At 45.5% G+C, this 24,194-nt stretch overlaps 2 protein-coding genes across 4 annotated transcripts in view; both read right to left on the reverse strand.

Moving 5' to 3' along the window:
* The window catches only part of LOC124118715, a 29,458-nt gene extending 21,123 nt beyond the window's left edge, over positions 1–8,335 (reverse strand). The window contains exon 1 of one of the 3 annotated variants that reach the window (XM_046480952.2): positions 8,219–8,335. In XM_046480952.2, coding sequence (XP_046336908.1) covers positions 8,219–8,241 — 23 coding nt within the window. In that variant the 5' untranslated portion in view covers positions 8,242–8,335. Of the gene's footprint in view, positions 1–4,593; positions 4,784–5,427; positions 5,716–8,218 lie in introns of those variants that run through there. The other 2 variants (XM_046480953.2, XM_046480951.2) reach the window with 2 other exon arrangements.
* A 5,161-nt stretch (positions 8,336–13,496) lies between these two features.
* The window catches only part of LOC124118713 (integrator complex subunit 4-like), a 92,429-nt gene continuing 81,731 nt past the window's right edge, over positions 13,497–24,194 (reverse strand). The window contains exons 17-19 of the mRNA XM_048390966.1: positions 23,552–23,852; positions 23,317–23,437; positions 13,497–13,713 (exon numbers count right to left, since the gene is read on the reverse strand). Of these exons, the coding sequence (XP_048246923.1) occupies positions 13,580–13,713; positions 23,317–23,437; positions 23,552–23,852 (556 nt within the window). The 3' untranslated portion in view covers positions 13,497–13,579. The remainder of the gene's footprint in view (positions 13,714–23,316; positions 23,438–23,551; positions 23,853–24,194) is intronic.

Raw genomic sequence — 24,194 nt, forward strand, 5'->3', positions numbered from 1 at the left:
CTGTTATCCCACCCCAAATCATCACAGAGCCACCTCCAAAACGATTCCTCTTCACAATACAGTTGCGTGCATAACGTTCTCCCAAACGCCGGTAGACAGGTTGGCGCCCGTCACTGTGGGAAATGTTGAACCTCGATTCATCTGTAAAGACAACATTTCTCCACCATATTCGAGGTTGGCGAACATGATTTCGACACCATCTTAGACGGTTGACTCGATGACGGTGTGTCAGGATGGGACGTATGGCAGGGCGTCGTGGTCGAATCCCGTACTGACGTAAACGATTCCTGACAGTGTTGGGATGGATACGGCGCAGTCCAGGAATTGTTACTGCCGTTTGGAACCTGTGTCGGAGATGTGACCCTCGAATCCATCTGTCCTGTCTTGGCGTCGTTACTCGGGGACGTCCTGAACGTGGGTGGTCGGCAACGTCATTTGTGTTCTGATAACGCCTCAACAATGCCGATATCGTGTTACGATGGCATTGGAAATGTGTTGCCACCTGTTGTTGCCTCATTCCCGCTCGGATCATTCCAATGGCTTCATGACGCTGTGGAGCTGTCAATCTTGGCATGATTTGCTTGTGATATGCTTGTCTGCGCCTGAGAAGTTTTGAATTTTTGAATGACCACAGATCATGCTTTCCAAAGTGATAGCGAATTTTGAGTTGCACATGCTGTGTACAGCTGCACAGGATGCACGTGCAGTAACACATTGCACGTCCATAGGCCCCCATCAATGACGTCATTTCGCATGGCACGTGCATGAGCGTTTGAATGTCTCCAATAATTGCTGTGTTCAAACCTATCTTTCATATATGGACGGTGTGCCCTTATATCTATATTTTCTCCGTGCACAGTTTCTTTATGTGGCTAGTTTACTTGTAAACCTGAATATATCAGTGGCCCGTTTACAAGAACAATACAGTACACCATCAATGAGATATCAGGCTAGTATATGGTTAGGATATTGATAATCATTAAATTTTGATCACTCATTGAAAGCTCGTTGAATTTAAGGACATTATATAATCAAATATCCTGTTTAGGCAGGAGTTGTTGCCTCACATTTAGGGCTTTATGGAGCAATAATCGCAACGCTTCTATAAGAGACATACTTTGTGAAGACATAAGATTTACAAAGGAGTGTAAAGAACATTGTGCAATAATGTTTACAGGGAGCTGCTGTTCTCGAAGACTTTTATAAACTTGACAAATCATACCCCAAAAAGATCCACATAGGCTCTTACTTTTAATGGCACCGGCATATTTTCGTTGCCCCACAGCTAACCTGACATACATATATGGAATTTTGTCAACAAGCGACGTTAGAATAAAGCAAGTGAGGAATCTATAACATACCACTCAGGTTCTAACTTTGATTGCCCAGTATAAATCATATCTACCACTAGATCGTAGACTACTTAGCTGTTCTTGAGTTAAATATCTTTGTTTAGAATCAAACAGAAATACAGTAAAACTCTGATAAGTAGAAAATGTAAGGACCCCGAAATAATCTCTATTTAGCGGGTTTTCTAGTTCACCAACTACAAGCTGCGTGTCATTACTGAATCATCTCATTGTGGACTAAGGATAAGAGGGCAATCAGTGTCGGGTGGGGATAAGCACTTCCAATTGTCAGTTAATTACTCAATTGTGTAGTGACGGCTTAGTCAGTAATGCATTTGAAATCAAACTAACTATTATTATTCTTATCATGTGAAATTTACTGTATAACTTCTCTCTGGGTACAAAGAGTGTATCTAGATAACAGATTGATTCTACTTAAAGGGTTCTACTTTAGAGATATAAAATAATAATAATTATATAGTGATAATGTCAGGACCAAAAGAAAGTATCTACATTAGAGGAGTTTCCACTTATAAGGTTTCTACTTGGCGAGGATTCACTGTATTTCAACACTATCCACTTCGTGGAAGATTCAAGCAAAACCAAAACCACACATTCTTGACAGAAGTTGCCCACGGAAGACAATACTGTTGAGTAGATCCTTATCCCAAAACTTAATACATCTCGGTAAAGAATTATAATATACTAGCGGAAAAAGTAACTTCATATACATAATATTTGGTCATTTTTCTGATCCATGTTTTATCATAAGACATTCATTGAGAAAACCCATACCTGGCAACAGGAGACAGAGCGACACGCCCTAAAGAGGGGTGGTGTAACACCTCAATGAACAATGTCAATATCGGGTTTGACTATTTGCGTTGATACAGGCAAGGAAGCGGAGGCGCATTGAAGGCCCCATATGATTGAAACAGCCCATTTACTCTTGTTCCAATTGACAACCAAAGATTTGACAAACTGAGCTAGCTGGTTCCGGTCCTGTCGTAAGCGGCGCTCCATCTCATCCCAGACATGTTCTCTGGGGGAAAAGGTCTGGAGAAACAGCCTGCCATGGCACTACGGCAATCTTATGCTGCCTCATAAAGTCTGTTACAACACATGCGACATGTGGCAGGGCATTATCCTGCTGCAACATGTTACGTGACTGCACTTGCACAAAAGGTAGAACATGATATCGATTGATGTCGCCCTGGTAGCGATTGCCATTCAAATGGCCATTAACAATGATGAGTTGTGTTCTCCCATGCGTTGTGATGCCACCCAACACCATTACACGTCCACCCCCAAACTGACGACGTGTTGTAATGCAAGCGTCGCGAAAACGGTCTTCTGGACGCGTGTTAATCCTTACATGACCATGAGACCTGTCCTGATGAAATGTGTCCCAGTCATGTCTTCTGAACCTCAGATGCTGTCTACACGAAGCTAGACGTGCCTGACGATGAAAGCAAAATTGGACGTTAGGGTGATGTTGGGCTCCCTTGGTTGTGCACGGTTCTGCCTCTGATTGGTCTCAACCCAGGAATTGTCTGAGCTGTATATATGGCAATTTGGCATCGATTTCGTAGATGTACCAACCGAATATGGTTGTCTTCTTGTCATACATGTGGAAGACCGACACGAGTCATGAGTGCTGCCCTGCTGTGGATAACGCCTCCAAAGAGACAGAAACAGTATTGTGCTCGAAACACATTCAACAGGTTCATCTTCTGTGTGGGCCCATTTTTTGGAATGTGCATCCATAACAAATTTAAAGTTGTGATTCCAAGTTGGGAGGAAGCTGCTGATGATATTGTGGTCTATATCTGAATAACCGAGAAAGGTTGTTATTGTCAACAGCAGAGGGGTCCCATGTGATAATATGACCTTAAAGGGTGGTGGCAGTATGACGAGTCTGAGCAGCTACAGGTAGAGGAATGTACATCATCAGCTGTCAAGTCAACGTTTCTGCAACACGTTCCTATAGAACAATCCGGAGGAGATGGTGTTCCTACAGGAAAATGAATGTTACTTTTTTCCTTAAGTATATACAGCGTATCTTCCACATTCTCAAAAACCATGGCATTTGGAGTAGTCTTATATATATTCAGAAAACGTTTGCAAGTAATATTAAGTACCTTCTCTATGCACTCCTGTCTTTGGTAGCCCCATATTACTGAACAGAAGAGTACAATTGGCATTATTTGAGACAACGAAATGTTAAAGGAAACATTGAATGAGAACTTATCTTGGCAATATATTGCCCTTAGTAATTCAAATAGCAATACATTGTCCTTAGTACTTTAAATGGCAATATATTGTCCTTAGTTCTTCAACTGACAATATATTGTCCTTAGTACTTCCAGTGGTAATATATTGTCCTTAGTGCTTCAAATGGCAATGAAGTGTCCTTAGTACTTCAAATAACCCTTTCTTGGAATTTGCTTGCAACGTATCTTTAACTCTGAGAAGGACTTGTGACTACTATAGGAAGATAATTATATAGATTCACAACTTCACAATGACAGATATGTCCACGTGTCCACTCGTGCTGCTCCCACCTCTCCTGAACACAATTAATTTAGGTTTTGACAAATCAAAGGACAAAGGCCGGGATTTGCAATAATTGAACAATACATATAACCGTTTCTATACTCAATATGCAATATTTGAAATCAGAACCACATATCCATGAAAACGTAATAGAAATAACTCCAATAAATCTGGCGATCGCTGATACTGAACACATGGTTACAGCACTGAAAGTAGGTCACAGTGCTACTCAAGTGACAAGCGTGACGACGACTGTACAACTCGTTTGGTGGTGATTTGTGTGTTACCAATCCTGTCGCATGTACCAGCGACCAGGCAGGCTAGACAGGAATTCGTGTGTCTGCCACTAACAGGCTGTAAGCTGTCGACGCAAAACATATCCAGCAAACCTATTAACACGTGGATCGAAAGAGAAATGTGCATAGTCAGGTACATGCCATTCGGTGTGCAGGATGGCGTGGCGCGTGTGAACTGATAGTTTCAACGACTCCCTATACTTGGTAAATATACTCAGGTCTGCAGGGCCCCGTACCACTACGACTCTCGTAAGTCTATGTTAAAGTATGGGAGTGACGATCCTCTTAGCGCAACGATCGCTTTGTGGAACGAGTTCCTGTTCTCTGGTAATATGACATATCCCTCCACGGCCCGCGCAACTCCCTCAACTACACATGCTGATGTGACTCACTTGGGTGGATGAAGTGAGCTACATAGCTGCAGTGCGACCATCACAGGCAGTCCCAGTTGTCTGGTCTTCTGTACAGGAGTGAGGACCGATCAGGTATCATGTAATCTACACCTGGGCGTTAGGATGCTTCTCGGTCAGCCAGTTCATGGAGCCCCTGCTGTGTGCTCTAGGCCTGGGATGTACAACGCTGGTGTTCACAGCTGTCACACACTGTCAGTTAATTACTCTCTAGGCAGCTACGCATAATCTACATACATGACAGCGTAGATATTGTTTCTCCATTTATTTCTAATATAGAGGCAGTGTCGCATTTAGCATGATGAGATTGGCAATACGTTTTGGGCTCTGCGAGATGGCCATGTTCCTACTTGGTGAAGGTCTGATACTGTGATGTACGGCCGGAGCAGGAGATATCAATGCGGACGTAGTCACGACTGATTCCCGAACACGGCGACTACAGTGACAAAGTGACATATTTCTACTCAGTTGACAGGAACTCTGTCTAGCAGCAGCGGAAGTTTCCACATGGACCGATTACGGCATTGATCGTGTTCTGACAGCATTTCTAACATTGGAAGGAGACATATTTCATTGCGAAACGAACACCGCCTTACCTCAAATTAAATAAAAGTGATCGTTTGTTACCGGTCAATTCCACAGATCTTGTGTTTAACTCAATGAATTACAAGATATTGGCTTTACCTTTGACCAATCATGGCATTATTTGTGGACTGACTATTGTATACACTTTTAGAACATGTCATCGGGGGACATCAAATCGTGACATTTCCAATGTCAACAACTCGTGAGAAAAGCCAAGAGCCCTAACCCTACCTCAGTATGAAAGTTTAGTCCCTCTGGCCGTATAAATCCATGGTGTGTAGATGGTTTTCGACCAGGTGTAGGAGTAGGGCCAGCGACAGCGACTGCAGGAGGGTGAATGAATCAAGGGCGAACGGAGGACACGAGTGCCGCGAGATGTTTCCCGCCACCGATTGCAGTCTGGTGCCTACAACCGGGGAGTCAAGATGAGCGCACCATCGATCGATGCAGCCTCCACTGATATATTCAAATAGCATTCAGCTGGACTGGCATGGAAATCGGTGGAGAATAGGCCGTTGTCCACGCCGTGGTGACCTAACTGCTGTACTGGATTGCTTAGGCAGACTGATTGTGCTGACCTTATACACAAGGTCCCTAAAGGGCACTGCCGTCCCACCATAGATATTGCTACCTGGGCTCCTGCCACAGAAGCACTTTGTATCGTTATCGTTTTATTACTTTAAGTAAAACGTGAAAACGTATCTGATAGTTTTCACTCTGGTCAGGGATATATTGGAATCTTAGAGGTGAGGTGAAATGGGGTTTAACGTCGCGTCCAAGATTATTGCACTTATATAGCGACGTGCATGGACGTGTGTGTGTTTGTGTGGCTGCTTGTACTAGTCCGGACTGATGCCGATTTATAGTGCTAGCTCACTGAGATACAATGCCGCAGTTTAACATGAATACCCCACTCAGACACAGTATACTGACTCCGAGCCGACCAGTCCTTGTTTTAGCCCCCTAATGCCGAGCGCCAGACAGGGTAACAACATGTACCATCTTTTAACGTCTTTTGGTATGACGCGGTCGGGGATCGAACCCCGGACCTTCCGCTCTCCGGGCGGACGCTCTACCACTGGACCACGGAGGCGGTCTTGGAATCTTAGAGTGTTAGAATAGTTGAAGGTTACATGGGAATGTATTTTCTCGTTCAGGGAAACGAGTGGACACACACAGACACTGGATGGTGATGGTCATAAATATTTTCTTATGTTCCCCGACCCGAACTATGCATAACTATTACCCCGGCGTCACTTTTAAGAATGAATATTCTGTGAGTTTCCGGATATGAAGAACGGCCACTGTAATAAACCGGTAGTGACACAGGCTGGGTTACATTGACACAACACAGTAGCAACTCCCAACATATCTGTTCTTGTCCTGCCGCCATATTGGTGGTTATGTTCTCCATTTGCTTGTGGACAACTTTATCAACGTTATACACCAGTGAAGTTAGTTAGTCCGTTTCATTTAACGCCGTTTTTAACAGTATTACAGTTATACCACGGCGTGTCAGCTTGATGCGGGAGGAAAGCCCGAAGTGATGCAGGTCGAAATCTATGATCGTGGATTCGAATCCCGGTTCGCCCCGATTATGTTTTTAGGTTTGTAAATTTCTAAGCACTAAGTCAAATCAAAGGAAGGCGACAACAAACAAGTGAAGCGAGTTCGCTGGTCAGTGTAAAGCGCTGGACTTTTCTTCTTCTTAGGGTAAAGTCTCGTTCACGGTGGACAAGTTTGGTTATAGTTTTGCTGATTTAACATGTATCAGACATGGGCAGTGGTGGAGGCTGAGTGGCTAAAGCGGTGGCTCTTGGTCACTACGACTATATCCTGCCAAAACCAATCATAACAGGTAGAGCTTGACATAACGGTATTTATAGGATACGAGAGCTCCCAGCATAAGTCTACAACTTACACTACAACAACATAAGAGTGGGGCACAGTTACAAACGCAAATGTTGCGTTTTCAACTTGTTTCAGTATATAAGTAATGTATGCTTTGATTCTTTGCAGTTTAACTATTATGGGCATGGAATTATAATATGTATTTAGACAGTTAGTATGAAGTCGGGTCATTTATCCACGTAATGTAGAGGAAATAGATTGCGAACAATACTAAGAGTGTTTAGAGGGAAATGGTCGAGCACATGGGAGTACGTGAGTGTATAGGTGGGACTCCTGCCAACGGGAATATCACCTATGAGGATGAGGGTAATAAGGGATGAAAACAGCACCCGAACTGTCAGAAATAGGGAATCTCTAGCCAGTGACCTTACAACGAATCAAACATAAATGTCCTGGTCCAAATTCCTGGAATCCACCTTACAGAGCGCCAAATAAGGGATCGGGGTAAGAACGACTAGAGGGGTGGAATAGTCTATTGCAAGGGTAAAAGGTTACCAACCAATGGTTAATCATAACGATAGTTGTGACGTAGGGACCTGGGTTTTTTAACGAAGAGCGGACCTCAAGTTAGTCAGTCTGGTGCGCGCCCGCTCTCGTCCTTCTGTCACTGAACCTCGTACTTAGAAACAGTCTCAAGGCACCAGACTTTCGACCAAGACTGCAGCTTTGCGTCCGAAGTCCCTTAATTAAGTGACAAGTAGAGTTGGTAGACCAGCGACACGAAGAGCGAATAAGAGCTGTTTAAAGGAGAACATCCCCTTGTGATTGCTTGGGGAACTACGGTAAACGTTCAAGGGCCCTCGGGTACTGACACTGTACCTCTCGCACATCCCAAATCGCCAGGCCCGAAGAACGGGGATATGCCATCGTTCAGGTGAACGAACTCCAGGTGTTGGCTACGACTAAGTCAGAACACAAACAACCTCCCAATTACCGTTGATTAACATCCTTAAGCATCTTGGACAAAACTACTTCTAGACACGGAACAAACACAATGTGCTACTCTTTCATCTAAAACTGAAAACTTCGTAAGTTAGTACCAAAGTTAGTACGATATTCAGTATACCGGCATGATACAATCTGTTATAATATTTAAATAGGGCGTGCTTACCTTAAAGTACACACCATACTCATTCCAAATGAAATAAACAAACACTGCGAGGAAAGCGGGAAGGTCCTGCACACATTTTTCTCACTGACCTGTAGGCTGGTCACACAGCGAGCATGGGAAGCTGACCTGTTTATGACAATGGGGGCAAAGTTGAGGCTCCGGTCTGGACACAAAAGACGTGGACAGTAAAACAAAGGGAGAGGTGGCCGTGCTTTATACGGACAGTTCAAGTGAAGGGGTGGTCTCATTCCTATAATTTCACAAACGTACATGCTAACTTAGTTTCTGTCTAAGACATGCTGCTAAAAACTCAAACGACACGCTATCAATAGGCGCCCCGATTTTGTGTGCAGAGTTGCGTCCCTTGGGCACACCAGAAACCTATAATTGTGGGTTCGAATTCCGGTTCGCCCCGATTATGTTTCTAGGTGTGTCAGCACCATACCCGTGCTCGTGGGTTGAGAACGTCTGAGACCTGCATCACTTCGGGCTTTCCTCCCACATTAAGCCGACACGCCGTGATATAACTGGAATACTGTTAAAAGCGGCGTTAAACCCAACTCACTCACTACTATTAGCAGACTATGTAGCCATTGTAGCAGATTCGGCGATTCTTCTCCAGCGCAAAACTGATATCCAAAATGTCTGAAATGGGGATTAAAAATCAAAACGGGTAAGACCAGAATAATAGTCTTAAAAATGGAGGTAGGGTATCAAAATGTGGAAAATGGTTTATCAGTGCTAAGAGAATTATCATGTTAAACATATTTAGGTAGTGTATTTTCGTGTAGAAATATATTCAATAGAGCCGGTGAGACACTTGCCATGCAAGGTGACAGAGTTGTACATGTCATTAAAAAGTTTAGATTTAGGGATAAAGATTTGCCAAATGCATCTTCATTCAAACTGTTTCATGGGAAAATCCAACCGATCCTGTTATATGTATCAGCACTGCGGGGTATAACAATTGAAAAAGTTCAAATAACATTCTGCAAGTTTTCACAACACAAAGCTGCAAAAAACAAAGGTTACCAAATTGCAAATAAAGTTGTATTAATGTGTGTCCGTCTATACAAGTACCATCACACACGAAATGGAACTGTATGTGCGTCTATACATGTACCATCACACGAAATGGAACTGTCTGTGCGTCTATACATGTACCATCAAACGAAATGGAACTGTATGTGCGTCTATACATGTACCATCACACACGAAATGGAACTGTATGTGCGTCTATACAAGTACCATCACACGAAATGGAACCGTATGTGCGTCTATGCAAGGACCATCACACGAAATGGAACTGTATGTGCGTCTATACAAGTACCATCAAACAGAATGGAACTGTGTGTGTGTCTACAGAAGAACCATCACACGAAATGGAACTGTATGAACGTCTATATATGTACAATCACACGAAATGGAACTCTGTCTGCGTCTATACATGTACCATCACATGAAATGGAACTGTATGTGCGTCTATACAAGTACGATCACACGAAATGGAACTGTATGTGCGTCTATACAAGTACCATCACACGAAATGGAACTGTATGTGCGTCTATACAAGTACCATTACACGAAATGGAACTGTATGTGCGTCTATACAAGTACCATCACACGAAATGGAACTGTATGTGCGTCTATACAAGTACCATCACACGAAATGGAACTGTATGTGCGTCTATACAAGTACCATCACACGAAATGGAACTGTATGTGCGTTTATACAAGTACCATCACACAAAATGGAACTGTATGTGCGTCTATACAAGTACCATCACACGAAATGGAACTGTATCTGCGTCTATACAAGTACCATCACACGAAATGGAACTGTATGTGCGTCTATACAAGTACCATCACAATATATAGAACTGTATGTGCGTCTATACAAGTACCATCACACACACAATGGAACTGTATGTGCGCCTATACAAGTACCATCACAAAAAATGAGACTGTGTGTGCGTCTTCACAAGTACCATCACACGAAATTAAACTGTATGTGCGCCTATACAAGTACCATCACAATATATAGAGCTGTATGTGCGTCTATACAAGTACCATCACAATATATAGAACTGTATGTGCGCCTATACAAGTACCACCACAATATATAGAACTGTATGTGCATCTATACAAGTACCATCACACATGAAATGGAACTGTATGTGTCTCTATACAAGTACCATCACACACAACGGAACTGTGTGTGCGTCTATACAAGTACAATCTCACGAAATGGAACTGTATGTGCGCCTATACAAGTACCATCACAATATATAGAACTGTATGTGCGTCTATACAAGTACCATCACACGAAATGGAACTGTATGCGCACTTATACAAGTACCATCACAATATATAGAACTGTGTGTACGTCTATACAAGTACCATCACACGAAATGGAACTGTATGTGCGTCTATACAAGTACCATCACACAAAATGGAACTGTGTGTGCGTCTACACAAGTACCATCAGACGAAATGGAACTGTATGTGCACCTATACAAGTACCATCACAATATATAGAACTGTACGTGCGTCTATACAAGTACCATCACTTATGAAATAGAACTGTATGTGCGTCTATATAAGTACCATCACAACATATAGAACTGTATGTGCGTCTATACAAGTACTATCACACACGAAATGGAAAAGTATGTGCGTCTATACAAGTACCATCACATGAAATGGAACTGTATGTGCGCCTATACAAGTACCATCACAATATATAGAACTGTATGTGCGTCTATACAAGTACCATCACACACGAAATGGAACTGTATGTGCGTCTATACAAGTACCAGCACACAAAATGGAACTGTATGTGCATCTACACAAGTACCATCACACGAAATGGAACTGTATGTGCGTCTATACAAGTACCATCACAACATATAGAACTGTATGTGCGTCTATACAAGTACTATCACACACGAAATGGAAAAGTATGTGCGTCTATACAAGTACCATCACACGAAATGGAACTGTATGTGCGTCTATACAAGTACCATCATAATATATAGAACTGTATGTGCGTCTATACAAGTACCAGCACACACGAAATGGAACTGTATGTGCGTCTATACAAGTACCAGCACACAAAATGGAACTGTATGTGCGTCTACACAAGTACCATCACACGAAATGGAACTGTATGTGCGTCTATACAAGTACCATCACAACATATAGAACTGTATGTGCGTCTATACAAGTACCATCACACACGAAATGGAACTGTATGTGCGTCTATACAAGTACCATCACACGAAATGGAACTGTATGTGCGCCTATACAAGTACCATCACAATATATAGAACTGTATCTGCGTCTATACAAGTACCATCACACACGAAATGGAACTGTATGTGCGTCTATACAAGTACCAGCACACAAAATGGAACTGTATGTGCGTCTACACAAGTACCATCACATGAAATGGAACTGTATGTGCGCCTATACAAGTACCATCAAAATATATAGAACTGTATGTGCGTCTATACAAGTATCATCACAATATATAGAACTGTATGTGCGTCTACACAAGTACCATAACACGAAATGGAACTGTATGTGCGTCTATAAAAGTACCATCACAGACGAAATGGAACTGTATCTGCGTCTGTACAAGTAACATCAAAATATATAGAACTGCATGTGCGTCTATACAAGTACTATCACACACGAAATGGAAAAGTATGTGCGTCTATACAAGTACCATCACACGAAATGGAAAAGTATGTGCGTCTATGCAAGTACCATCACAATATATAGAACTGTATGTGCGTCAATACAAGTACCATCACACACGAAATGGAACTGTATGTGCGTCTTTACAAGTAACAGCACACAAAATGGAACTGTATGTGTGTTTATACAAGTACCATCACACACGAAATGGAACTGTATGTGCGTCTTTACAAGTAACAGCACACAAAATGGAACTGTATGTGTGTCTATACAAGTACCATCACACAAAATGGAACTCTGTGTGCGTCTACACAAGTACCATCACACGCGAAATGGAACTGTATGTGCTTCTATACAAGTACCATCACAACATTTAGAACTGTATGTGCGTCTATACAAGTACTATCACACACGAAATGGACCTGTATGTGCGTCTATACAAGTACCATCACAATATATAGAACTGTATGTGCGTCTATACAAGTACCATCACACGAAATGGAACTGTATGTGCGTCTATACAAGTACCATCACAATATATAGAACTGTATGTGCATCTATACAAGTACAATCTCACGAAATGGAACTGTATGTGCGCCTATACAAGTACCATCACAATATATAGAACTGTATGTGCGTCTATACAAGTACCATCACACGAAATGGAACTGTATGTGCACCTATACAAGTACCATCACAATATATAGATGCTCTGTTGATTGTCTGGCCTTTTGGAAGATGGTCCACCTCAGAGACACCCTAAGCATCCCAGAACATGGAGGCTATAACCTTTGCCGCCGATGGGACAGTCTTTGCCTTTTTGGGTGGTGTCATATTCTTCCACTGTTTTGATTGTTGTAAAGGCTAGAAATGGTGAGCCATGGTTTCATCCATAGTAACATATTGATGCAAGAACCTTTCTGGATCACCTTCAAACAGAGCAAGGTTATCACGAGATATGGTGTACATAATGCCATAGTGCTTTTTCTATCAGATGTCAGAAGCAATAGAACCCAAGGGCTGATACTTTCATTGCCAAAGTGTCTGTGACAATGGAATGTACCGTCTCCACTGAACTATCATTTGCCGGTCGGTCATCACCACATGTAGCCACATTCATTTCTGGTGTTGATGTGACTGGCCTTTCAGGACGCCTCTCTTTGACACTCATAAACTCTGCTGTTCATCTCTTTACAGTGGCATTGGTAAACGAATCCTTCCCTAGTGCTGAACTCATATTTTCATGGATGGCTTTGGTACTGGAAGTACTTGATCACGGCACATTCCTCAAGTTTATCCATTTTCCGAAAGGACACAGACCCTTGCTTATTTTACTGACTTGTCACCGCAAAACAATATGCTCAACTGTTGTTTTTTATATACCTCATTATTATCAAATTCCTGGTCTAGTCTTGCTCAGAACTTATCAATCAACCATCATAAATTCAGTTTACAACACATTGCTGATTACTTAAAACAAAGCGAGTTTCAGTGGTCAAACAACTTCTCCCATAGTAACCTGCAGTGCCATAAGCCCACATGCCTCTAATACTGAAGGAACAAAATAATACTCATATTCAATTTCAAGGGTTTATTTGTTACATCTTATACATAAAAACTGTTTTGGGGGCATGTTGGCATTGGAACAGTCTTGAGTGGTCATCGTTTGGCCGGCTTGGTAGAAACCAACACTTGGACTGGAGAACACAAGTCCACAAGATCCTGTTTCTTTGAAAAACGCTTCCCCTGAAGATTAGGCTCCAACACTAGGTTCAACTCAACACAACACGACTCTGAAAACAGAAGATGGAAATTGTGAAGAGCGGGGTCAGTGGGTGAAGCAGTGCCCATGTAATGGCAGCCACACTCCTATGGAAACTGCTGATGCCATGTCCATGTAAGGATAGCCACTCCCCTACTGAAACTAACACTGATGATGCTGTGCCAATGTAAGGAAAGCCACTCCCCTACTGAAACTAACACTGATGATGCTGTGCCCATGTAAAGATAGCCTCTCCCCTACTGAAACTAACACTGATGATACTGTGCCTATGTAAAGATAGCCACTCCCCTACTGAAACTAACACTGATGATGCTGTGCCCATGTAAAGATAGCCACTCCCCTACTGAAACTGTTGATGATGCTGTGCCCATGTAAAGACAGCCACTCCCCTACTGAAACTGTTGATGATGCTGTGCCCATGTAAAGATAGCCACTCCCCTACTGAAACTGTTGATGATGCTGTGCCCATGTAAAGATAGCAACTCCCCTACTGAAACTGTTGATGATGCTGTGCCCATGTAAAGATAGCCACACCCCTACTGAAACTAACACTGATGTACTGTGCCCATGTAAAGATAGCCACAACCCTACAGAAACTAACACTGATGATACTGTGCCTATGTAAAGATAGCCACTCCCCTACTGAAACTAACACTGATGATGCTGTGCCCATGTAAAGATAGCCACTCCCCTACTGAAACTGTTGATGATGCTGTGCCCATGTAAAGACAGCCACTCCCCTACTGAAACTGTTGATGATGCTGTGCCCATGTAAAGATAGCCACTCCCCTACTGAAACTGTTGATGATGCTGTGCCCATGTAAAGATAGCCACTCCCCTACTGAAACTGTTGATGATGCAATGCCCATGTAAAGATAGCCACTCTCCTACAGAAACTAACACTGATGATACTGTGCCTATGTAAAGATAGCCACTCCCCTACTGAAACTGTTAATGATGCTGTGCCAATGTAAAGACAGCCACTCCCCTACTGAAACTGTTGATGATGCTGTGCCCATGTAAAGATAGCCACACCCCTACTGAAACTAACACTGATGTACTGTGCCCATGTAAAGATAGCCACAACCCTACAGAAACTAACACTGATGGTGCTGTGCCTATGTAAAGATAGCCACTCCCCTACTGAAACTGTTGATGATACTGTGCCCATGTAAAGATAGCCTCTCCCCTACAGAAACTAACACTGATGTTGCTGTGCCCATGTAAAGATAGCCACACCCCTTCTTGAACCGTTACTGATGATGCTATACCCATGTAAAGATAGCCACACCCATACAGAAACTAACACTGATGATACTGTGCCCATGTAAAGACAGCCACACCCCTACAGAAACTGTTGATGATGCTGTGCCCATGTAAAGATAGCCACTCCCCTACTGAAACTGTTGATGATGCTGTGCCCATGTAAAGATAGCCTCTCCCCTACTGAAACTAACACTGATGATACTGTGCCCATGTAAAGACAGCCACACCCCTACAGAAACTGTTGATGATGCTGTGCCTATGTAAAGATAGCCACTCCCCTACTGAAACTGTTGATGATGCTGTGCCTATGTAAAGACAGCCACTCCCCTACTGAAACTGTTGATGATGCTGTGCCCATGTAAAGATAGCCACTCCCCTACTGAAACTGTTGATGATGCTGTGCCCATGTAAAGATAGCCACTCCCCTACTGAAACTGTTGATGATGCAATGCCCATGTAAAGATAGCCACTCTCCTACAGAAACTAACACTGATGATACTGTGCCTATGTAAAGATAGCCACTCCCCTACTGCAACTGTTAATGATGCTGTGCCCATGTAAAGACAGCCACTCCCCTACTGAAACTGTTGATGATGCTGTGCCCATGTAAAGATAGCAACTCCCCTACTGAAACTGTTGATGATGATGTGCCCATGTAAAGATAGCCACACCCCTACTGAAACTAACACTGATGTACTGTGCCCATGTAAAGATAGCCACTCCCCTACTGAAACTGTTGATGATACTGTGCCCATGTAAAGATAGCCTCTCCCCTACAGAAACTAACACTGATGTTGCTGTGCCCATGTAAAGATAGCCACACCCCTTCTTCAACCGTTACTGATGATGCTATACCCATGTAAAGATAGCCACACCCATACAGAAACTAACACTGATGAAACTGTGCCTATGTAAAGATAGACTCTCCCCTACTTCAACCGTTACTGATGATGCTATGCCCATGTAAAGATAGCCACACCCCTACAGAAACTAACACTGATGATACTGTGCCCATGTAAAGACAGCCACACCCCTACAGAAACTGTTGATGATGCTGTGCCCATGTAAAGATAGCCACTCCCCTACTGAAACTGTTGATGATGCTGTGCCCATGTAAAGATAGCCACTCCCCTACTGAAACTGTTGATGATGCTGTGCCCATGTAAAGATAGACACACCCCTACAGAAACTGTTGATGATGCTGTGCCCATGTAAAGATAGCCACTCCCCTACTGAAACTGTTGATGATGCTGTGCCCATGTAAAGATAGCCGCTCCCCTACTGAAACTGTTGATGATGCTGTGCCCATGTAAAAATAGACACACCCCCACTGAAACTGTTGATGATGCTGTGCCCATGTAAAAATAGCCACTCCCCTACTGAAACTAACACTGATGTACTGTGCCCATGTAAAGATAGCCACAACCCTACAGAAACTAACACTGATGGTGCTGTGCCTATGTAAAGATAGCCACTCCCCTTCTTAAACTGTTGATGATACTGTGCCCATGTAAAGACAGCCACTCCCCTTCTTAAACTGTTGATGATGCTGTGCCCATGTAAAGATAGCCACTCCCCTACTGAAACTGTTGATGATGCTGTGCCCATGTAAAGACAGCCACTCCCCTACTGAAACTGTTGATGATGCTGTGCCCATGTAAAGATAGCCACTCCCCTACTGAAACTGTTGATGATGCTGTGCCCATGTAAAGACAACCACACCCCTACTGAAACTGTTGATGATGCAATGCCCATGTAAAGATAGCCACTCTCCTACAGAAACTAACACTGATGATACTGTGCCTATGTAAAGATAGCCACTCCACTACTGAAACTGTTGATGATGCTGTGCCCATGTAAAGATAGCCACTCCCCTACTGAAACTGTTGATGATGATGTGCCCATGTAAAGATAGCCACACCCCTACAGAAACTAACACTGATGATACTGTGCGCATGTAAAGACAGCCACACCCCTACAGAAACTGTTGATGATGCTGTGCCCATGTAAAGATAGCCACTCCCCTACTGAAACTGTTGACGATGCTGTGCTCATGTGAAGATAGCCACACCCCTACAGAAACTGTTGATGATGCTGTGCCCATGTGAAGATAGCTACACCCCTACAGAAACTGTTGATGATGCTGTGCCCATGTAAAGATAGCCACTCTCCTCCTGAAACTGTTACTGATGATGCTATGCCCATGTAAAGATAGCCACTCCCCTACTGAAACTGTTACTGATGATGCTATGCCCATGTAAAGATAGACACTCCCCTACTGAAACTGTTACTGATGATGCTATGCCCATGTAAAGATAGCCACTCCGCTACTGAAACTGTTACTGATGATGCTATGCCTATGTAAAGATCGCCACTCCCCTACTGAAACTGTTGATGATGATGTGCCCATGTAAAGATAGCCACTCCGCTACTGAAACTGTTACTGATGATGCTATGACCATGTAAAGATAGCCGCTCCCCTACTGAAATTGTTGATGATGATGTGCCCATGTAAAGATAGCCACTCCCCTACTGAAACTGTTACTGATGATGCTATGCCCATGTAAAGATCGCCGCTCCCCTACTGAAACTGTTACTGATGATGTTTTGTAGAATTTTCCTATTCGGAATATTCTATAAGTAATACGTTACCACTGTTATACCGAGGCTGTTGTCTCCCACAACTGCTGCTATAGCGAAATCTACCACAGAGATCTCAATTACCTCATGCAGCACGTGCGTAGCCACCTAGCTGCCATGTGACACCCTTCACTCTTGTCTCCTGCGAGAGCAAGTGCTCGGGGGACGGACGGGCGGGCAGCAGCCCAGTGGTAACGTATTACTTATAGAATATTCCGAATAGGAAAATTCTACAAATTATATTAAGTAATACGTTACCACTGTTATACCGAGGCTGACTACCACAGTAGGCAGTGGGGAGCACCTACAACCCGAATCCTGACTGCTAGCGTTCCTTCCGACCAGCGGAAGTAAACACCAAGGCGGAAGCACTCGATGCGCATGCACCTAGCTAGGCGTTACCCTATAGGAATACCAAAGCACTGTCAAGCGCATACCGTAAGGCTCAATCGTCATTGCCAAAACGATTGGTGACTCCAAACGGCCCCACTGGATAGGTATTTCATCGCCGCAGCGGATGAGAACACTGTATCCGCGTGAGCTAAATCTTAGATCAGGTTAAACAGTCGAAAAGAGGGAAATTAATTTCCTTCAGACCATATATCCCAGAGCAAGCCTACTTAAAGTATGCATTAGGCGCGTGACCTAATTCCAGTATTCGTAAGCATGTATCGCAAGGTTGGAATACACGACAGACAATTAAATGCATAATTGTCAAAATACAAATAAGGACAAAACACACAAAAAGCCGCCTCACCAGTGGTGTGAGTGCACTGGTTTGCAGGACCCCCACTCCTGTACCCACGGCGTGGGAACATTGGAGACGACCCAGATTGACCACCGTGCAAGGACTGACGACTGCGGAGTTTGGAATTGCGCTGGACACCCCCCCTAGATGACCGCTTGTGCCGCGATCAGCGGCCCAAGACGGTGCACCCCCTCCACGTCTTCATCAGAAACCTTTCTGAGGTAATGATTGGCAAAAACCGAGTCAGAACGCCAGTAACAACCTCGTAATATTCTGTGAACAGAGATATTCGAGTGTAGGGCAAATGTTGCCGCTAGCGCCCTGATCTCGTGCGGGTTTGACCCCGCTACCGGTAACCCCCGAGACCGGTACGCCAGATTGATGACAGAACGAAGCCACAACGCAATCGAGTTGCGAGTTATGTCAACCGTGCGATTAGGGTTACACGATATGAACAGACGGTCACGCCCTTGTCTACATTCATTCGGAGCCTTAAGATAATACTTAAGGGCCCTAACCGGACACAGCGCTCTGTCCTCAGTATCAGCAGGATGTAAGATTTCTTTGAGGGATCTTACAGTGAATTCTCTCTCCGTTTGCCCGACTCTCTGATTCTTGGCGACGAAGCCCATGAGCAGGCCCAGGCAGACCGCTCCTTCGTCACCCCTATCGAATCGTACCTTGGCGACATCGAGTGCATGAATTTCGGATACACGTGCCGCCGTGGCAAAGGAGAGGAGAAATGCTGTTTTCCAAGTCACATGCCGGAACGAAGCACTATGCAAGGGTTCATACGGAGCTTCCGTAAGTGATTGCAACACTAGGGAAAGATCCCAGGCCGGGGCCCGAAGGCGGCCCTTCTTAAGATCGTGCTGTTTGAAACCCTTGATAATACCCCGTATCACCGGCTCTTTGGAGAGACTGGTACCCATAGCAATGTCCCGTACCGTAGCAACGGACGAGACATAGTTGGCAATGGAACCCCCGGAGAGTTTCCGGGTCTCTCGAAAGTGAGACATGAAACGAGCAATATCCTGCACAGATACCTTATCTGGCGAATGAATGTGATGTTTACAACACCACTTCGTGAAAATAACCCAACGTGCATTATACACCTTCTGGGTAGAATCACGATGCATACAAACGTATTCCCGAGACGCCCGGGAGTTGATTGTTGAACCGTGTTGCGAACAGGTCGACCATCGGACGACCCAAACGTTCGCACAGCCACTGAAACACTACTGGGTTCAGCATCCACTCTGTGGGGCTCGGATCCTGAGGCCTCGATAGAGCATCGGCCAGTACGTTCCGCACACCTGGGATGTGACTGCCGCGTATCTGGCACGGGAAACTGTCCACCAGAGCGTAAAACTCGAACGTGAGATCGAGTAGCGAGTGACTGTGGGTTCCCCCCAGTTTGTTCACATAGGACACTACCGTCGTGTTGTCGGTCGCCAGCATGAGCCGGGGGTCGACGAGACGATGCTTCTAGTGATTGACTGCGTTGATCACTGCCTTGAACTCGAGACAATTGATGTGAAGACCTAGTTCGTCTACGCACCACAGCCCCGAGCTCACCTTCCCCTCTAGATGGGCGCCCCAGCCCACTAGAGAGGCGTCTGTATACAGGTTCAACGTGGCCCGGTAGGGACGCATAGAGACTCCTGATAAGACATTGTAAGGGACCGTCCACCACTCCAGATGCGGTCGGAGCCGATCCGGGAGGGCGATGGTCGCACTGTTCACTTCCGTTGCTAACAACTGGATTAAAAACCGTTGCAGCGGGCGGAGTTGGAGACGACCCCGTTCGGTGCAGTCCTGGGCTGATACAAGTAGCCCTAACAACTGTTCCCAAAAGTGAACAGTCTGTTGCACCGCTAAGACTTTGGCAATCATCGCCTGAATTTTGTGCCACCGGTCTGGGGGGACAAATAGGCAATGGGACACCGTGTTGAACCGACCTCCGATGAACTGCAAGTTCTGAGAAGGGGTTAACTCGCTCTTGGGGAGATTGACAATCCACCCCAATTGTTCCAAGAGCCGACGTGCGAAAACGAGATGGCATGACAGGGTGTCCGACATTCGATTTGCTACTAGCGAGTCGTCCAGGTACGGGAAGTACCGGACACCCCTCCGGTGGAGGAACCCCACTATGGGGGTGGTTAACCGGGTGAACAGCCAGGGAGCGGATGAAAGACCGAATGGGAGTACAACCCACTCGTAGTGCCTGCCTTGAAAGACAAACCTGAGATACTTGTGATGATCCGAGTGAATCGGAACATGCAGATAAGCATCCTTCAGGTCGATCGAAGCTAGCCAGTCGGCCGGCATGATCAGTGCTTTCAGGTCCGTCAAGCTCAACATTCTGAACTTGGGCGGCTTGCGCAGGTAGAACTCGTTGAACGATTTCAAGTTGTGAATCATTCTGAGTTCGGCACTGTCCTTCTTGGGAACGAGAAATATCCTGGAGTAAAACCCCGGTGTTATTTCTGGTAGAGCTTACTCCCGAACTGCCCTCTTCTACACCAACCTGCCGATGGCATCGGCGAGGAAGGGAAGATCGGTTTCCGAATAGAAACCTGCCGACGGGGCAACGGTGAGCGGCGGATTCGCTATGAGATCGAACCGATAGCCGTACCGAATCGTGTTGACCACCCACGGGTCGTCGAACACTTGTTCCCAATTCTCCCAGTAAGTCTGGAGTCTGGCTCCCACTGGGGAAAGAGAGGGGGGCCGGACGGGCTGCGGCAGGCGCAACTGTCCAGGGCCAAGTGACTTGGGTTCGCCTACGGGCCAACCGAAGTTGGCGCTGTCGGCATACCAACCCCTCCAATGAGATTCACCTGGAGGGGCCCTTGCCGTCCTTAGACGACTTGGGCTTCCCCCAGTTCCCCTTCTTCCCGCGAAAGGGCTGCTGAGAACCCTTACCGGAGCCCTCAGAGCGGGGCTTCTTCCCGGAGGAAGAAGGACCCGACCCCTTAGGCCTGCCGGACGCAGCATCCTGGGGCGCGCTCCGCTTCGGAGCGGCACCCAGGCGCCTATGCAAGGACCCCACAAGACCCAGTGTGTGCTGAGAGGCCTCGGCAGACACAGCGGCCTGTTGTTCCTTCAGAACCCCAGGGATCTTGTTATTAAACAGGGTCCGAGCAGACCAAGGCTGCGAATGGAGCACCTCCTGATTGGCAGCGTCCAACCCTGAAGCAACCAGATACGACTGGCGCCGAAGAAAATGGCACGTGCCGGAAACAAAGGTCGAAGCCCCGGCAACGTACTCCAGGGAAGCATTCAAACCGAGCAAGCAGTTGTAAATGAGCTGGTCTCGGTCCGTAGGAGAACCTTCGACCAGACTGGCCGCTGCAGCCAGGTATGTGTCTCCGTGAGACATTGCCAGCATGGAGTGTCGAGCGAGGGTGTCCAGCTGTTGCAAGGTACCTTGTGGTACCGTGGCAACCGGTGGGGCACGGACCCCCAAACGCTCCACATGGGCTTCCGCAGAAGGACCAGCCTCGGGAAAGGCAAGGTCATGTACTGGGAAAGACCCTTTTCTCCACGACGGGGGAGGTAACGGGAGACCCCGACCGGAGGCAGCTGTGAAGGCCTTCTCCAAAGAAGGCTTAATCCCGCGCAGCAAGGTTGATGCCGGGAAAGCCTTGTTGGACGTCTCGTCGTATACCTCGGAGGAACCCACGGAACCGTGGATTCCCCGCGGTATCGGCAGGGGCTTTGGCATGTCCTCGAAGAGGTCATACACCATGGCCACGCGGTCCTTAACCGATAGCGGAAGCAACGGTTCGGGGGAAGGACCGGTAACCACGGCAGCCGCCGCCGTACCGGTGGACCCCGCGTCCTAACCCGCGGCCACCGAAGAGGCCGGGGACGGAACAGCCAGCAGCCTATCTTGCGATAAGGCCGCCAGCTTGGAGTCCACAAGTTTCGACAACAATGCGGCGACGGAATCCCCAGACAGCCCGAGGGCCGCAAGGGGATCCGCCGCAGCCGAGGAGGTGGTACCCGCACGGGGACCCCGACCGGACGAACCGGCCACCACAGGGGTGGAGACGGACTGTACATACAGCCGGTACCGCTCAAACTCCGCAGGCCCCAGACCTTCGCACAGGGTGCACCGGGTGTCCCCGCAAGGAACCCTGCACCACGGGCAACGATCGTGGGGATCCCGGGACGACAAAAAATTTCTGCACACTCCACAACTCCGAGGAGCAGGGGTAGGGGGGGTGGATACTGGGGACATATCCATGTCAGACATTGATTGTTTGCTATAAACAAAGAACAAAACATGGTTACAACGCACGCACCACAATGATTCACAAACGAGCATTTTCACAAGAAAATAAACGAGCAATGTGAACATATAACATACACATATAACTTTTATTAAAGAAATAAGTTATGTTAACCCCCAAAACATACAAGAACAGGGGAAACGTAAAACACAACGTGCATACGCGAACCCCGCAAGTATATAGAAAAAAGGGCGGGAAAATTATAACCAAGCGTAGCTACCGCAACGCCCCATAAAAGCACAGTTTATTAGAGAATAAACTATAATAAATATCACCAAATCTTCAAGGAACGCTTCAGCAGGAGAAAACACGTCTTGCTAAGCAGACGAAGGAGACAAGAGTGAAGGGTGTCACATGGCAGCTAGGTGGCTATGCACGTGCTGCATGAGGTAATTGAGATCTCTGTGGTAGATTTCGCTATAGCAGCAGTTGTGGGAGACAACAGCCTCGGTATAACAGTGGTAACGTATTACTTAATGTAATATACCCAAGTAAAGATAGCCAGGGGGAGGGGAATACATTTTGCCACATTATCCCAGCATGTTCAGATAAAAATGAATACTGTGTTGTTTTGTAAAGCCTGATTACTTTTTCTAAACATTCCCAGTTCTCAACAGAATATCAATATCAGTCCCGAAGGAGAAAAGGACATAGTTACCTGACCACAAGGCATGTGAAATGACCACCTGTGTCTGCAGCCTGTGTCGGAGTGGACTCAACTTCTTCCAGTCTGAGGCACATGGTGTCAGCAGCTGAACCTGCTGGTCCGGATAACGTACCTGCAACAGTCAACCCCATTACATAGCCTACTATGTGGCTAGATACAATAATAGAACTACTACTGATTAGCTGCAGAGATACTATTACAACAATGTACACAGGCTTAGTGTTACCTGTATCTTAAGTCTGTGAACATCAGGTAAGTTCTCAACAGTCACATCCAGAGGAATGGCTGCTGTGAGGCCTGCAGCAAACTTGACCGGAATGTCCGACACATTAGGCCCTGGTTCATGTATGACAACCTTGGCCTTGCGCACTTGTTGGGTGGTGGGAAAGGCCACCGGGCGAATCAGTGGAATTGCCGACTGAATGAGGTGGCGTACTGAGTTGAGCTTGGTCGGGTCGAGTGTGTTGAGGCTTGACAGAATCTGCTTTGTGAAACTGTCACCAGCAAGGCCATTGCATTCCAGGAACCTTGGAGAGAAGTAGAATTGTGAGTGTACCACTGATCATGTTGATGAGCTTCACACTCGGACGCAGGCGAGGTAGACAAATCAGTGGGGTAACCATGGTACTATCCATTAGAATAAAACTTAGGATATTCATTTTTACTGTAGAACTGTTGATATTGGCATGATTTCCATCCCCCAAAATGTAGGAAGAAGTTATAGCACTTCTATTACCACATTATGTTACATTCCAGTAAAGTGTTAGGTGTGAGTATAGTGATGGCATAATTCACAAGTCACCATTTTTGTATCATCTGCTGTAGTAGTGGAGAGAAATGCTTCTCGTCACTCACAATATATTATGTTC

This window comes from Haliotis rufescens, unplaced genomic scaffold (genome assembly GCF_023055435.1).
Source record: "Haliotis rufescens isolate VD_foot unplaced genomic scaffold, xgHalRufe1.0.p SCAF_9, whole genome shotgun sequence".
NCBI classification, from domain to species: domain Eukaryota; kingdom Metazoa; phylum Mollusca; class Gastropoda; order Lepetellida; family Haliotidae; genus Haliotis; species Haliotis rufescens.